General features: G+C 38.9%; 1 protein-coding gene across 7 annotated transcripts in view; it reads right to left on the bottom strand.

Annotated features, from left to right (window-relative positions):
• The window catches only part of LOC126334604 (uncharacterized), a 270,217-nt gene that overhangs the window by 163,181 nt on the left and 89,627 nt on the right, over positions 1 to 17,409 (bottom strand). Inside the window, exon 2 of one of the 7 annotated variants that reach the window (XM_049997006.1) lies at positions 1,869 to 1,948. The exons of the other annotated variants lie outside the window; for them this stretch is intronic. Coding sequence (XP_049852963.1) covers positions 1,869 to 1,889 — 21 coding nt within the window. The 5' untranslated portion in view covers positions 1,890 to 1,948. The remainder of the gene's footprint in view (positions 1 to 1,868; positions 1,949 to 17,409) is intronic. 7 annotated transcript variants of the gene reach the window in all.

Here is a 17,409-nt window from a genome sequence, read left to right as displayed (position 1 = left end):
CACGTGTTCCAACATTTCTACGGAATCCAAACTGATCTTCCCTGAGGTCGGCTTCTATCAGTTTTTCCATTCGTCTGTAAATAATTCGCATTAGTATTTTGCAACTGTGACTTATTAAACTGATTGTTCGATAATTTTCACATCTGTCAACACCTGCTTTCTTTGGGATTGGAATTATTATATTCTTCTTGACGTCTGAGGGTATTTCGCCTGTCTCACACATCTTGCTCACCAGATGGTAGAGTTTTGTCAAGACTGGCTCCCCAATGCCATCAGTAGTTCTAACGGAATGTTGTCTACTCCCGGGGCCTTGTTTCGACTCAGGTCTTTCAGTGCTCTGTCAAACTCTTCACGCAGTATCGTATCTCCCATTTCATCTTCATCTACATCTTCTTCCATTTTCATAATATTGTCCTCAAGTACATTTCCCTTGTATAGACCCTCTATATACTCCTTCCACCTTTCTGCTTTCCCCTCTTTGCTTAGAACTGGGCTTCCATCTGAGCTCTTGATATTCATACAAGTGGTTCTCTTTTCTCCAAAGGTCTCTTTAATTTTCCTGTAGGCTGTATCTATCTGACCCCTGTGTTTGGTATCATACCTTAACAACTGAAACATCTTACGAATCACAGGAGAGCACTTCGTTTTATTTAGGTGGCCATTTTTTGTCCTGTCCATCACACTGTTCATTTCTGTGAAATTGTAATATCCAGCAGTTTGAATGAAATACTTCCATTACAATTCCTCTCACAGCGGACGTATGAAACTGACTGTCAAATTGCAGCTTTCGTTGATCATGTACTGCGAATCATTACAAAAGTTCACTAGATGTCTCTTCTCTAGTGTTTCAGAAGATACTTTATTTACAATATGTGTAGGTGAAGTTGGATCAAACACTCCTCATTTCTTTATCTTCTTCATTATAATTACATATTGTTTAAAGTGTAATTTTATATGCCTTATAGAGGAGCTTCTTATGAGTAAAACTTAATAATCAATTTATGCATTTGATTGACAATGACACCAATACACAAAGAATAATCAGTATTTGTAGTAATAAATGAGTAAAGCTACATTATAGGGATACTGTGAGGATTGTGAGGCATGGCATTTGCTACAGCAGCCACATTTAGTTGCTGCTGGAAATACTTGTCTATTAACTGGGCACACAGAATTACATTTTCAGCAACAGTTTTTACTGTAATAATCACCAAACTCACATTTCCATTTTCATGATACACACAATTAGCAGTCATTGCTGGACTAGGTCTACCAACATATTAGAAAAACTGCACTCGTCTTTATGTACCAAACTGAAGCCTCTAAACTTAACATTTCAATAATACAAATATTTAAGATGTTCCTCATCACCTAATTTAATTCTCACATATTTACTCCACAATTATTTAACTCTCATGTAACATAATCAAACAACGGAAAATCCAGGATGGAATGTAACCACATTATGAAAGGAAAGTTGCTACTCACCATATAGTGGAGATGCTGAGTTGCAGATACGCACAACAAAAAGACTGTCACAAATAAGCTTTTGGCCATCAGGGCCATCGTCAAAAACAGACCGCCCCCCCCCCCCCCCCCCACACACACACACAAAATTGAAGTCACTGGCAAATCTATGTGACATAGTGACCCACTAATCATTTCATGACACATGGCTTCAGTTTTTATTTAAACATGGTTTTCCACTCTGTACGTCTTGTTCATTTTCCTGCTTTGCACATTTTACTTGCTAATTAGCAGAATTACTTTAAATCAAATGAGATGTTCAATTCTGACACTTCACTTCATTATTATTATTTTTGTTTCTAATATGTCTTAATTTCTGACTGGTTACTGTTTGTACCTACCACTGCTTTCAATGTTTCCATGGTTCTTTACTTGATTTGAAAAGTCATCGCAGTCTGCAAAATAGGGTAGTTCAGAAGTTCTGAAAGAGAAAATCAAACGGCAGGAATGACAGCTTGGTAAGAGTATGTCTGATGATTTTGTACCTTTACTGCCATTAAGATTTTTACTTATATATTTCTGTCTCCATAATACATTAAAAACAAAGATTCCAAGACTTACCAAGCGGGAAAGCGCCGGCAGACAGGCACAATAAACAAAACGCACAAACACACACACACAATTACTAGCTTTCGCAACCGATGGTTGCTCCTTCAGGAAAGAGGGAAGGAGAGGGAAAGACGAAAGGATGTGGGTTTTAACAGAGAGGGTAAGGAGTCATTCCAATCCTGGGAGCGGAAAGACTTCCCTTAGGGGGAAAAAAGGACAGGTGTACACTCGCACACACAAACACATATCCATCCGCACATACATTGGTGTCTGTGTATGTGCGGATGGATATGTGTGTGTGTGTGTGTGTGTGTGTGTGTGTGTGTGTGTGTGTGTGTGTGTGCGCGCGAGTGTACACCTGTCCTTTTTTCCCCCTAAGGGAAGTCTTTCCGCTCCCGGGATTGGAATGACTCCTTACCCTCTCCCTTAAAACCCACATCCTTTCGTCTTTCCCTCTCCTTCCCTCTTTCCTGAAGAAGCAACCATCGGTTGTGAAAGCTAGTAATTCTGTGTGTGTGTTTTGTTTATTGTGCCTGTCTGCCGGCGCTTTCCCGCTTGGTAAGTCTTGGAATCTTTGTTTTTAATATATTTTTCCATGTGGAAGTTTCTTTCTGTTTTATTTGCCTCCATAATACGAAACAATTGACTTGGTTTTGGAATGCTGACACGCTCTTCTTGTTAACAAATTTCATAAACACACTCTTATGATTTCTTATTTGTACAATAGCTGTATTGAATGTGAAAACTCACTTTTGGCAGACATTCACTTATCTTAAAAGCAATCTTTTTCCATAAATTATGGATTTAAAAATTTTATCTCTGTCTTTCTGTGCACTTGTGCAGGTACTTGTGTTGTACACAGCTTAAATTTGCGGTCATGTATGCCACCGCATACTTTCTAGGTGTGAAAATAATGCTTTTGCATAGCACAGCTCTTATTTCATTGGGCCACAATTTTACTAATTCTACCTGATTCCAGAAATCTCTGACACTTCATTTACATCTCTGCAAACAGGTTGGGGCAAACTCTTTCAGTGCTGAGTTATCAGTTCCAATATTTTCCTATATTTATTTCAATCTGGTCACTTTAAACTGTGGTCCTTTGATACAATGGGCACAGAATGCAGATTAATTTTTACTAAGTGACCTTCAGAAATCATTTTTAATGAAAACCGGTCATTATGAGTGCCAGTCAATATTTGAAACCTATCATAAATCTGTGATACATGTGCTGTGGCTTCTGAATTCATTGATAACAGACTGACTGAAACAGTGAACTGATCTATTCATACATATATCCAGAATGTGCTATTCACTTTTCCCCCTTGGTTTATAGTATTCAGCAAAAATATCTACAGTTTTTCCCTGTACAGTTACTCTGTGTAGAGTTGCTAAATTTTTTTATGTATATATATATATAAAAACTGACTTTTTTCTCTCTTCTGATTGTGATTGGTGACTTCACCACCCAATCTTTTTTAACAAGACTGCCACAAAAAAAAATAATAGCTTTGATCTGAAAAGACATATTGCTATAAGTGTTGTCATCATTACAGCAGTTGTGTAAAGCATGGTAACACTGATCAACCTATAACAGATAGACAAAACTGAAAACACTTAAGCTATGAATCGTCTTATAATCTCATAGTTATTGGAAAATTTAGCCAGTGACGGCAACAGCCTCATTACTGAGTCTAAATCACTTGCATTTGAATAACAACCTGGAGTGAGAATCAAAATTATTCAATTTCTACTATGTTTCTATAGAAGACCAGGGAAAAATAAATAACAATTTTTTGCTGCTTCAGTATTCTGCACAATAAATTATTCAATAATAACTTTTTAAAATTTCTCAATTTTTTGTCATTAATCCTCACTAACCAATATTTTCTTGAATTAAATGATAACTTGGGAATGATTGGTCCAACCCAGTCTTTTTTCACACACACACACACACACACACACACACACACACACACACACACACACACACACTGTTCCAGGCATCACAGAGAAGCTTCTTCAGGAAATGGGAATATATATTTCTCTCTTCAATCTTTACAAACGATGCCTCCAGACATGCTGAACTCAACACCACAGAATCTGTTTTGCTTGTCAAAAGTGCTGCTGCTGGATGCTTCTTGGTACTCCATGAGATCAATCTGCTACCTATTTTAATAAATATCCAATGCTGGGTTCTCATTCATCAACGTTATCATGCTCAGTAACAGTACAGGCAGTATCTGATCTGCCCTCTAATGGTGCACATGTGGAAACACCAATGTCTTCTCAACAAGGACTATTCTATATTGCTTCTTTCTAAATTTTTTGACTCATTTAAGTAGCTGGGGACTTTATCCTTATGGAGAAGCACAGAGGTAGCTTTGCAGTTCTTTATGGTGTATTTATTCAGAATTTAACTCACGTAATATAATTGGCCTATCACAAAATGCTTGCTTAAGCTGTTTGTAACTTCTCCAAGATACTTGAGTTTGCATTTCATTTCCAGCCTTTTCTTTTAAAGAATTCTTCATGTGAAGGTCATTGCTTCATATGAACACATCATCCAAGTAAACTGCAACAAGCAGGATTTTTTTTTTCTTTTTTACGAATTCCTGTGAGTAAAACAGAGGTCTCTTGTAATTAACACTTACCACTACACAGCCCAGCATAACAGTACACCAGAGCAGTACTTATTGTAAACCACACACTTTTTTTGTTTGTTTATAAACACTTGTAAGCTTATTAGAATGATATTTCTTCATGTAATTCATTCTGTAAAGATACAATAGTTATTACAATAATCAGTATCTAAATCACACTTGGCAGCAAGTCCAGACAGACATCTATGTAACCCAACACTTTCCAATGTGTATCTTTGGGCCACTTGTGCACCTTATAGTGTACTATATTTAGACAAAAGTTTCCATGGTTTCAAAAATCCATTTAGCACTGACTGTTTTTCTGTCAGACTGGCAAGTTGTTATTTCCCAAATTTTGCTTTCTCAATGTGATTCAAATTATTCTAGTTTTTGTCATAGTCATTTGCTGGAATCGGCTGACCAATTTTTTTTTCTTCCAAACTGGTACACGTAAGAAGCAAATTTTTTTTTTTATCTGTAAGGAACATGCTCATCTGTCTTCTTAGGTTTTAATATTACAAAATATCTTGGTGATTAAATCTGGTGTGTGTATTCATTTATTATGTTAGGATTAATATAATGGGAATAGGTTTGTACAGCTCCTGTCCAAGAGATTTGGCCTGTTTCGTGTCTATGGTTTTGGTTCAGCTCCTCCTGATCCTGTTTCACTCATTTCATCCCTCTTCTCACTCGTAAATGAAACACATAATATTCAAATGATCAGAACCATCTGATTTCTCTCATTTCTTGTGAAGTATTTCATTAGTCTATCATAAGTCAGAATAAAGAGGTTTTACACAGTTACTGGAAGGCTCTGAATGTGATGTCAGTTGTGAACTGTCAAAGTCTATGCAGTCTGTCTGTCTCTGCACAATTATGATAGAAATATGTTCCTGATGTCCCACATTCAAATCAAATCAGTAGTGATCTGACTGACAGTAGATTGACCGCTGCAAATCCACAGAAGGGCAATGAGACACCCACTCTTCAAACAGTTGTAGTCATTCCATGTGGCAGTTTACAAGTGTGAAAACATACACTCTGTGATACTGAAGATTCACTGTAGACACAGATGACATCGAAAACTGAAATCTTGTGTTATCACCAGTATGCTATTACCCACACACATTAAACTGATTATAACACAAAGTTTAAAATCATTTAACTCATGACATGCTGCCATGTTTACTACACATCTCTGTAACAGATTACTCAGATATAGAGTATACACTCATACTATACACTGCATCTAATGGTATCATTTGGACACCATACACAGATCATCTCCAAATGGGATAATCAATCCCATGACTTTTGGTTACTCAGCTTATTTCAGTTTTGTTACAATACCTTAAAAGTACACTCACGGCCTTTTTAATGTACATGTGGGCTTTGTTATCAAATACTTTGAGATGTTGAAGATCTTGTTTCTTCCATAGTTATGGAAGTTTTTCTTCTTCCCAAATGTTAATGGGCAAGTTAATTTCAAACAATGAGTAACATATTCTCAAACACGTAGCCATATCACTTTTTTTCTGGAGCCTAAAGTAAACACCTGACATTTAACTACTCCCACTTTCAAAAAGTTGTCAGCTTGACATTTATAATCTCTCTCTCTCATTGCCTGTGCACGAGTTATCAATTCTATTTCATTCTTAGCTTTCCATAAATGTCTGAAAAAATTGAATGGTTTTTGGCACCTAATTATTGTTTTTTGTGTGTTTATAAGAAAGCCTTTTTCTGGCTATAATCAATTAGAAATATAAACTACTAGGTTCCTACAATAAATGTTGTCTATACTGGATAACAAAAATCCTAGTGAATTAATTACAGAATTCTCCTGGCTCAATGAGTATAAGACGAGAAGTAGTCTAATCTACTTTCCTTCTTGTTATACACAAAGTAAGGGAAAGGCAGCCACTCACTTATAGTGAATCAAACTGTGGAGCGCAAAAACACACAACACAAAATGGCATTCGCACTAGCTTTTGGGCACTAGCTCTTTTTCTAACAAAAGTAGACACATTCACACATACAACCACAAATATACACTGCTGTGGTGGTGGTGGTGGTGGTGGTGGTGGTGGTGGAAGTAGTAGTAGTAGTAGTAGTAATAGTAAAAAACATTATAGGCTTGGAGTCTTCATACTCTTTAAAACATATATACAGTGGAACTTCGATTTTACATTCTCCAATTTTACATTTTTTGCGATTCTATGCCATACATTCGTAGCCCCTATGAAAAACTCATAACATAAATGCTAAAAATTCCCTGATTTTAGATTTCTTTCTCTTAAGTTTTATCTTGGTTCTCAGTATTTAATCGATATCTAACTTAACTTTGACCCATTTTATTCCTATTGATGTTTGATGTGACTGAACAAGTTATAAGTGGCTCAAAAGACAGATGGTTTACACTACAGGCGGTGGAGAGGGGAGATGTGTGAGAGGAAATGCTGACATAATCCATGATCAGTGTTGCCAACATGACTTGCAGCATTTAGCATCACCACGCAATTATGATACAACTACTGCTAGATTGCAGTGCTAACAGAAAAACAAGATAGTCAACACAAACTATTCAGGACTGAGATATGATGAAGGGGACCAGCCACAACCTCTTCTTATGCCATTTATAACTCAGTTTCACTCACCAACAAATTCAATCGTCAAATTTTTATATACAAACATGGAGTCTCAAAAAATATGCTCAGACATAACTGAAGTCACACAGTACCCAGCACAGCCACCACACCACACCATACCATACTAACACCTAAAATAAGCTCACCTACTGGATGTGTCAAGAGAAGGAGTGGTCCTACAGGAACAAGAGTGTTGGTACGGGTGGAAGCATTTTGTGAGGTGCTGAAAATATACTTTTCGTGCAGACGAAGCGCTGTGACAGAGATGTCATCCGGAAATAGCACAAAGGTTTTCTGATAGCACATTTTAAAGTCTTCCACATTGAAATCTGACACGATTCAGTTGCAACAACTACATACACTACTGAAGTATATACTTTAAATGATTAATGGAAAATCTCATATAAAGATGTGAAACAAATACTAACAAAGAGATAGTGGGGCTGGCCAGTACTTACCTCAGCTCAGTACAGCCGATAGATACACAAAAAACAACCGAAAATATACGTTCCTAGCTTTCGGAATAAATGTTCCTTCATCAGGGAGGAGAGAGGGGAAAGAAACCCAGGTTATGAAGCAACAGGGAAAGGAAAACAGGGAGGGTAGCAAGGATGGAGGCATGGTTGTCAGAGGGAAGCCAAAGATATTCTATTGTAAGTACTGTGCCAGCTTCAAACCAAAGAGGATGCATACAGAAGTAAAGAGGTATGTAGTATAAAGATAAACACAACTATGTAGAATGAAAAAGATGCGTGAATGGCTAAAGAGGAAAGGGAACGAGGAGAATACTGAAGAGTAAATGGGAGTGAGGTTGTTCAATGGCGGGATGAAAGGATGTGTTGGAGTGCAAGTTCCCATCTCCGCAGTTCACAGGGACTGGTGTTGGGTGGGAGAAGCCAAATGGCACATACGGTGTAGCAGGTTTCTAGATCCCTAGAATTATGCTGGAGGGCATGCTCCGCTACTGGGTATTGGACATCTCCTAGGCGAACAGTTCGTCTGTGTCCGTTCATGCACTCAGCCAGTTTAGTTGTTGTCATACCGATGTAAAAGGCTGTGCAGTGCAAGCATGTCAGCTGATAAACGACACGTGTAGTTTCACACGTTGCTCTGCCTTGAATTGTGTATGTTTTACCAGTAGCGGGGCTGGAGTAGGTGGTTGTGGGGGGATGCATGGGGAAAGTTTTGCAGCGGGGTGGTTACAGGGGTAGGAACCGCTGGGTAGAGAAGGTAGTCTGGGAATATTGTAGGGTTTAACAAGGATGTAATGAAGGTTAGGGAGCAACGAAAGGCAACTGTGGGTGGTGTGAGGAGAATTTTGTCAAGGGATGATCTCATTTCAGGGGTTGACTTAAGAAAGTCATATCCCTGGCGGAGTAATTTGTTGATGTATTCGGGGCCAGGATAATATTGGGTGACAAGGAGGATGCTTCTGTGTGGTCTGGGGGTAAGAACATTGTTATTGGACGGGGAGGAATGTATTGCTCGGGAGATCTGTTTGTGGACAAGGTCTGCAGGATAGTTGCGGGAGAGGAAAGCACTGGTCAGGTTATTGGTGTAATTGTTGAGGGATTCGTCACTGGAGCAGATACGTTTGCCACGAATACCTAGGCTGTAGGAAAGGGAGCGTTTGATGCGGAATGGATGGCAGCTATCAAAGTGAAGGTACTGTTGTTTGTTTGTGGTTTGATATGGACAGAGGTGTGGATGTGAGCTTCAACAAGATGAAGGTCAACATCCAGGAAGGTGGCTTGCGTTTTGGAGAAGGACCAAGTGAAATTCAGATTCGAAAAGGATTTGAGGTTATGGAGGTAATTGAGGAGTGTTTCTTCACCATGAGTCCAGACCACAAAGATGTCATCTATAAACCTATACCAAGATGGAAACCCGGTTCTATGCAAAGAGGGAAAAGCAGAAAGGTGGAAGGAGTATATAGAGGGTCTATACAAGGGAGATGTACTTGAGGCCAATATTATGGAAAGAGGATGGAGACGAAGATGAAATGGGAGATACGATACTGCGTGAAGAGTTTGACAGAGCACTGAAAGACCTGACTCGAAACAAGGTCCCGGGAGTAGACAAGATTCCAGTAGAGCTGCTGATGGCCTTGGGAGAGCCAGTCCTGACAAAACTCTTCCATCTGGTGAGCAACATGTACGAGACAGGCGAAATACCCTCAGACTTCAAGAAGAACATAATAATTTCAATCCCAGAGAAAGCACGTGTTGACAGATGTGAAAATTACCGAACTATCAGTTTAATAAGTCGCAGTTGCAAAATACTAACGCGTATTATTTACAGACGAATGGAAAAACTGATAGAAGCCGACCTCAGGGAAGATCAGTTTGGATTCCGTAGAAATGTTGGAACACGTGAGGCAATACTGACCTTACGACTTATCTTAGAAGAAAGATTAAGGAAAGGCAAACCTACGTTTCTAGCATTTGTAGACTTAGAGAAAGCTTTTGACAATGTTGACTGGAATACTCTCTTTCAAATTCTAAAGGTGGCAGGGGTAAAATACAGGGATCAAAAGGCTATTTACAATTTTTATAGAAACCAGATGGCAGTCATAAGAGTTGAGGGGCATGAAAGGGAAGCAGTGGTTGGGAAGGGAGTGAGACAGGGTTGTAGCCTCTTCCCGATGTTATTCAATCTGTATATTGAGCAAGCAGTAAAGGAAACAAAAGAAAAAAATCGGAGTAGGTATTAAAATCCATGGAGAAGAAATAAAAACTTTGAGGTTCGCCGATGCCATTGTAATTCTGTCAGAGACAGCAAAGGACTTGGAAGAGCAGCTGAATGGAGTGGACAGTTTCTTGAAAGGAGGATATAAGATCAACATCAACAAAAGCAAAACAAGGATAATGAAATGTAGTCAAATTAAATCGGGTGATGCTGAGGGAATTAGATTAGGAACTGAGACACTTAAAATAGTAAAGGAGTTTTGCTATTTGGGGAGCAAAATAACTGATGATGGCCAAAGTAGACAGGATATAAAATGTAGACTGGCAATGGCAAGGAAAGTGTTTCTGAGGAAGAGAAATTTGTTAACATTTAGTCTAGATTTAAGTGTCAGGAAGTGGTTTCTGAAAGTATTTGCATGGAGTGTAGCCATGTATGGAAGTGAAACGTGGACGATAAATAGTTTGGACAAGAAGAGAATAGAAGCTTTCAAAATGTCGTGCTACAGAAGAATGTTGAAGTTTAGGTGGGTAGGTCACATAACTAATGAGGAGGTATTGAATAGAATTGGGGAGAAGAGGAGTTTGTGGCACAAATTGACTAGAAGAAGGGATCGGCTGGCAGGACATCATCTGAGGCATCAAGGGATCACAAATTTAGCATTGGAGGGCAGCGTGGAGGGTTAAAATCGTAGAGGGAGACCAAGAGATGAATACACTAAGCAGATTCAGAAGGATGTAGGTTGCAGTAGGTACTGGGAGATGAAGAAGCTTGCACAGGATAGATTAGCACGGAGAGCTGCATCAAACCAGTCTCAGGACTGAAGACCACAACAACAACATGTCCCTTCACATTTACACTTCACTATCACATCAGAAACAGTGGACCTAGAGATGTTTAGGGGTGTGGAAATCTCATGTACAGACGTGATGACACAAGACATCCAATCACCTGACCATGTTCGAAGTCCATGAGTTCTGCAGAGTGCCCCATACTGCTCTCTCGTGATATCCAATGGCTACTGAGGTCGCTGATATGGAGTACCTGGCATTACGTGGCACCACAATGCACCTAATATGAAAAACTTATATTTTTGAGGGTGTCCAGATACTTTCGATCACATTGTGTACATTTACACTCTGAAAACCATCATGAAGTGCATGGCAGAGGGTATGTCCCATTGTACCAGTCATTAGGGTTTGTTTCTGTTGAATTCACATATGGAGCATGGGGAGAATGATTGTCTGAATGTTTCTGTCATCATCATCATCATCAGTATTTAAGACTGATTATGCCTTTCAGCGTTCAGTCTGGAGCATAGCCCCCTTATAATATTCCTCCATGATCCCCAATTCAGTGCTAACATTGGTGCCTCTTCTGATGTTAAATCTATTGTTCCCATCTACTAGTACCTGCAATTATCCTAGTTACTTTCATATCCGTAACCTGTTCTAACTTTGTTCCTCCTATTTGGCACTCAACCCGTTTATATTTCTTTCCCACTGACATTACTTTCGTTTTGGAGATGCTAATCTTCATACCATAGTCCTTACATTTCTGATCTAACTCTGAAATATTACTTTGCAAACTTTCAATCGAATCTGCCATCACAACTAAGTCATCCACATATGCAAGACTGCTTATTTTGTGTTCACATATCTTAATCTCACCCCGCCAGTCGATTGTTTTCAACATATGATCCATAAATAATATGAACAACAGTGGAGACAGGTTGTAGCCTTGTTTTACCCCTGAAACTACTCTGAACCATGAACTCAATTTACCGTCAACTCTAACTGCTGCCTGACTATCCATGTAAAGACCTTTAATTGCTTGCAAAAGTTTGCCTCCTATTCCATAATCTCGTAGAACAGACAATAACTTCCTCCTAGGAACCCAGTCATATGCCTTTTCTAGATCTATAAAGCATAGATACAATTCCCTGTTCCACTCGTAACACTACTCCATTATTTGCCATAAGCTAAAGATCTGGTCATGACAACCTCTAAGAGGCCTAAACCCACACTGATTTTCATAAATTGGTCCTCAACTAATACTCGCACTTTCCTTTCAACAATACCTGAGAAGATTTTACCCACAACGCTGATTAAAGAGATACCTCTGTAGTTGTTACAATCTTTTCTGTTTCCATGTTTAAAGATTGGTGTAATTACTGCTTTTGTCCAGTCTGATGGAACCTATCCCGACTCCCAGGCCATCTCAATTATCCTGTGTAGCCATTTAAGACCTGACATTCCACTGTATTTGATGAGTTCCCACTTAATTTCATCCACCCCAGCTGCTTTATTGCACTGCAGTCTATTGACCATTTTCTCCACTTCCTCAAATGTGATGCTATTTCCATCATCATTGCTATCTCATTCTACCTCGAAATCTGAAACATTACTGATCGTATTTTCACCTACATTGAGCAACTCTTCAAAATATTCCCTTCATCTGCCCAAGGCATCCACAGGATTCACCAGCAGTTTTCCTGACCTGCCCAAAATACTTGTCATTTCCTTCTTACCTCCCCTCCGAAGACTGCTAATTACACTCCAGAATGGGTTTCCAGGAGCTTGACCCATAGTCTCCAACCTGTTTCCAAAGTCTTCCCAAGATTTCTTTTTGGATGCTGCAATTATCTGTTTGGCTTTGTTTCTTTCTTCAATATAACTTTCTCTGTCTACCTGAGTTCTAGTATGTAGCCATTTTTGACATGCCTTCTTTTTCCTTTTATAGGCTGCCTTGACTGTCATTCCACCAAGCTGTTTGCTTCATCCTACTTTTACACACTACTGTTCCAAGACATTCTTTAGCCACTTCTAGTACTGTGTCCCTGTACCTTGTCCATTTCTTTTCCAATGACTGTAATTCACTACATTCAACTAACTGGTACCTTTCTGAGATCGCTGTTATGTACTTGTGCCCGATTTCCTTATCCTGAAGTTTCTCCACTCTTATCCTCCTACATATGGACCTGACCTCCTGCACTTTCGGCCTCACAATCCCAATTTCACTGCAGATTAGATAATGATCAGTGTCATCAAAGAATCCCCTGAATACACGTGTGTCCCTCACAGCCTTCCTGAATTCCTGATCTGTTATTATACAGTCAATGACAGATCTGGTTCCCCTGCCTTCCCAAGTATAACGGTGAATGTTCTTATGTTTAAAAAAGGAGTTTGTGATTAGTAAGCCTATACTGGCACAGAAATCCAAGAGTTGTTTCCCATTCCTGTTGGCCTCCATATCCTCTCCAAATTCTGTGTGTGAAGTAATTACTCTAGTCTTGTCCCCATGACCCCCATGTGGGCAATACAAAGGAAGTCGTATATTTGTAGAATCGTCATTTAAAGCCAGATTTTTTTGGGACAGTTTACATGATCTTCAAGAGTCTGCCAGTTCGGTTTCTTTAACATCTCTGCAACACTTTCCCATGGGTCAAACAAACCTGTGATCATTCATGCTTCCCTTCTCTGGATACATTCAATGTCTCCCGTTAGTCCTACTTGGTACAGGTCCCACACACTTGAGCATATTTCTAGAATGGGTCGCACAACTGTTTTGTAAGCAATCTCCTTTGTGGACTGACTACACTTTCCCAATATTCTACCGATAAACTGAAGTACCTGCTTTACTCACAACTGAGCCCATTTGATCATTCCATTTCAAATCCCTATTAAGTTTTCACCCAGGTATTTGTATGAGCTGTTCAATTTCAACAGTGACTCATTGTATTACAGTCACAGTGCAGAGTTCTACATTTTGAACCTTTAAAGCCAGTTGCTAATCTTTGCACCACTTTGAAATCTTATCAGGATCTGAAAAAAAGAGAACATTTATGCAGCTTCTTTCCAACAGTACTTCATTATAGACAACTGCATCATCTGCAAAAAAAAAAAAAAAATTGTGGTTACCATTACCATTGTCTGCAAGGTCATTAATATACACTATGAACAGCACAGGTTCCAACTCACTTCCCTGGGGCACACACAAAGTTGCTTCTACATCTGATTATGACTCTTCATCCAGGATGACATCCTTTGTCCTCCCTACCAAAAAGTCCTCAATCCAGTCACAAATTTCACTTGATATCTCATATGATTGTACTTTTGACAGGTGTGGTACTGAGTCAGATGCTTTTCAGAGATCAAGAAATATTGCATTTACCTGACTGTCTTGATTCAAAGCTTTCAGTATGTCATGTGAGAAAAGTACAAGTTGAGTTTCACATGAGCGATGGTTATGGAATCCGTGTTTGCTGGCATGAAGGTCATTCTGTTCAACATACATCACTACATTTGAGGTCAGAATACGTTATACAATTGTACAACAAATAAATGTCAAGGATATTGAATGGTAGTTTTGTGGATCACTTCCACTACCCTTCTTAGAGATGGCTGTGACCTGTGCTTTCTGCTAACTACTGGGCACAGTTTTCTGGCCGAGGGTTCTACAACAGATTACAGTTAAAAGAGGGTCTAACTCAGCCACAAATTCAGTACAGAATCTGTTTGGGATTCATTCGAGTCCTGGAATCTGCTAAGGAAGTCACTTTAGGCTTCATGCATTGCTCTCTTGACAGCCAAACACATTTGTTCAGCGTATCTTTATCTATAGTCCTATGCTTTCTTTCACACCTATTATGCAATAGTCTCTGTGTCTTTGATGTTTCTTGTGTAGTGCACACCAGGGGTACCCTACAATTCTCAACCCTATGGCGCAAGTAAAGGAAGTCACAGCCTAGTTTGTCACAGAACTTCCTCCCACTCGACTCAGAACCAAGGGGGTCACGATCAGTTCTGGGGACAATGCTGCAAATTGTGAGCTTTGTTGAAACTCCATGTGCAAGGCTGACCTTCTCAACTTCTCTGCCATTTACTGGAATGCTCCAAGTATGACCTCAGATGACAGACATGATCTGTTCAAAGATGTGTGCAATCTGCAGCTAGTTCTACCCAGTTCTCTCAATGGCTGCTGGAATAGCCTCTACTGCATGCTGAATGAGGCCCCCAGGCATACACGCTAAGTGCACTTTTTATGCTTTCCTGTCTCTTGCTGCCATTTCCCTAAGGGGTGCCTTCATCTGCTATAGATTTGAACTGATGACTATTAATAGACCCCTACCCTTTTGTGTTTGCTACCTCCTGAAACTAGACAAAACAGGTTTCCACAAAACAGATGTTCTCCCTGGTCTCCACCCACACTGTACAGGACACCTAAAAGTGCCAGTGAAATGCCACTCACAGTGAAGTGGATGATTAATGACAGATCTTGCACTTCCCACAGAGAAGACAGGATCCACAGAAGAAGAAAGTACTTGGGATACCTTTGGTGCTGGCTTCACAGATACATAACCCTTAGGAGCTTTTCCAACACACTGATTCACAACAGCTATCAATTATTCAACAGTAGTCATGGGGATTTCCAAAGGCTTATGAATGTCAACCATACCATCCCATGTTCAAGAACAGCAATCACAATGGAGCTGCATTTTGGATGGTGTAATGTATTACAGGACAGTGAACAAATAAACTTAAACTAAGCCTTCTGATTATCTTTTAATCTGTTGAGTTAAAAAAGTAATTATTACCTAAAAGAACTGAAGCAAATATACAAAGAGAAATTTCTAATAAGGCAACAGAAAAACCTGTAGTAAAAAATATTAGTTTCCTAAAAAATTTTGAGATTAATTACAGTCAATAACAAACTCAATATATATGTAGATAATATATACTCCTCTTCAAGGGGAAGCTAGATGTAGCACGATAAGTTAGTAACAGTATCTGCTACAGTAACTACATCACAGGCACTGGTTTCCTAGAAATCGGGTTACACACGAGACACGTGTAGCTCCGTCACTACACATGTTATTCTACTATTTTGTTAATACATGATACTGCCAAAATGGTAACGCACATTGTATCTGCTGCTAGTTTTGCCCATTAGTCCTGATCTTGCTTTAATAGCCCTTTGCTAAATAGCCATATTTATTGCAGTTGTAATATATTAATATTTTTCAATGTGTGCATCAAATCATTATGCCTTTCTTCTATCTGAAGGGCCACCACATCACCAAGCTATGAGTCAAAGGAAACATCAGCCTTTATCTCATGCACCATAAACCTTGTACACAGAGGGCAACACAGCAATTAGGGTGAAACCAACCCATACATCTTTTACCTTGAAACTTAAGCTTTTTAACTTATTAGATGTAGGGATATTTTCTGATACAAAGCGCTCTACTAACAAGCAACGTTTTGGTCCATCACAAAAAAGGTTTTCAACAAACTTACTTTCTTAGGGATAGAAAGCCCTCAAGTACATTCCTCAGTTCATGCCATATTTCTTATGTATTTGTCATAATTTGATTATGCACATACACTGACAGATGAACGTGCAACATTATTTTCAATCATGTACAAAACTTCATTTAATCACAATTTCTTCCTTGACGTATCCTCACATTTGCTCACAATGTTGGAACATATTTTTATGGTCAACTGCTTTAATTCCCTCTTCACTTGAGTTTTTCAGTCAGAGGTAATAAACTAATACTGCAAGAACTTATAATGTCCTTCGTTTACTCCAATAATTAAAATCAATTGCATTCATTTTCTTGCTTCAAATAAACTATGTTATTTATGTTTAAACAAGTGGGAAGAGCCTAAGCCCAGAAGCTTGAGAAACAGCCTTCTCAAAATATTCAGTCCTGTGTTTGCTCTGTGTAATAAAAATGCATTGACGGATCACTTTATCTGAGTGGACAAATTATTGCTCTATTTCTTTGCGGCAAGAATTTCGAAGATCTTAGTTTTGCAAAATGTCCCCCGGAGTCTATGATTACTATCTGCGTAAAGTTTTCAAGTAAGACGGTACATTGTAAGCCAACTGTCAAGGGTAATATTCCTTCCCATTCTCTTCACTGACTCTACAAGTCTGAGCACAACCAGCTGTGTTACTGACTTGGGAAAAACATACACTTTGTTGTTCCACATATTCTTCCCAACATTGTACTTACTACTTCTCACACTTGCCAGTTAAATATTTTGAACCCATGCATTGCAGGTTTTGAAGAAACATACATTCTGAAAGAACAACACATCTGAAAAAATAGTAACATTTCATCCACTGTAAGGTATACACATGTGTAATGCTTCTATATTTTTTTGTGATTCCTTCCATAACATCATTTTTTATGTTCCTCTCTTGTGTGAATATTATCTAATCTAACACTTCTCAAAAGAAATCTAAATCATAACGATGACAGACTTGGAAAGACTTATGTCCATGTGCCATTTTGGTTTGGAATATTTTTCAGCCATTTAGTTTGATAACGTCTAGACAAACAGAATGGG

The sequence above is a fragment of the Schistocerca gregaria genome, chromosome 2 (genome assembly GCF_023897955.1).
Source record: "Schistocerca gregaria isolate iqSchGreg1 chromosome 2, iqSchGreg1.2, whole genome shotgun sequence".
Classification (NCBI taxonomy): domain Eukaryota; kingdom Metazoa; phylum Arthropoda; class Insecta; order Orthoptera; family Acrididae; genus Schistocerca; species Schistocerca gregaria.
This window is presented reverse-complemented; position numbering and strand designations above follow the sequence as displayed.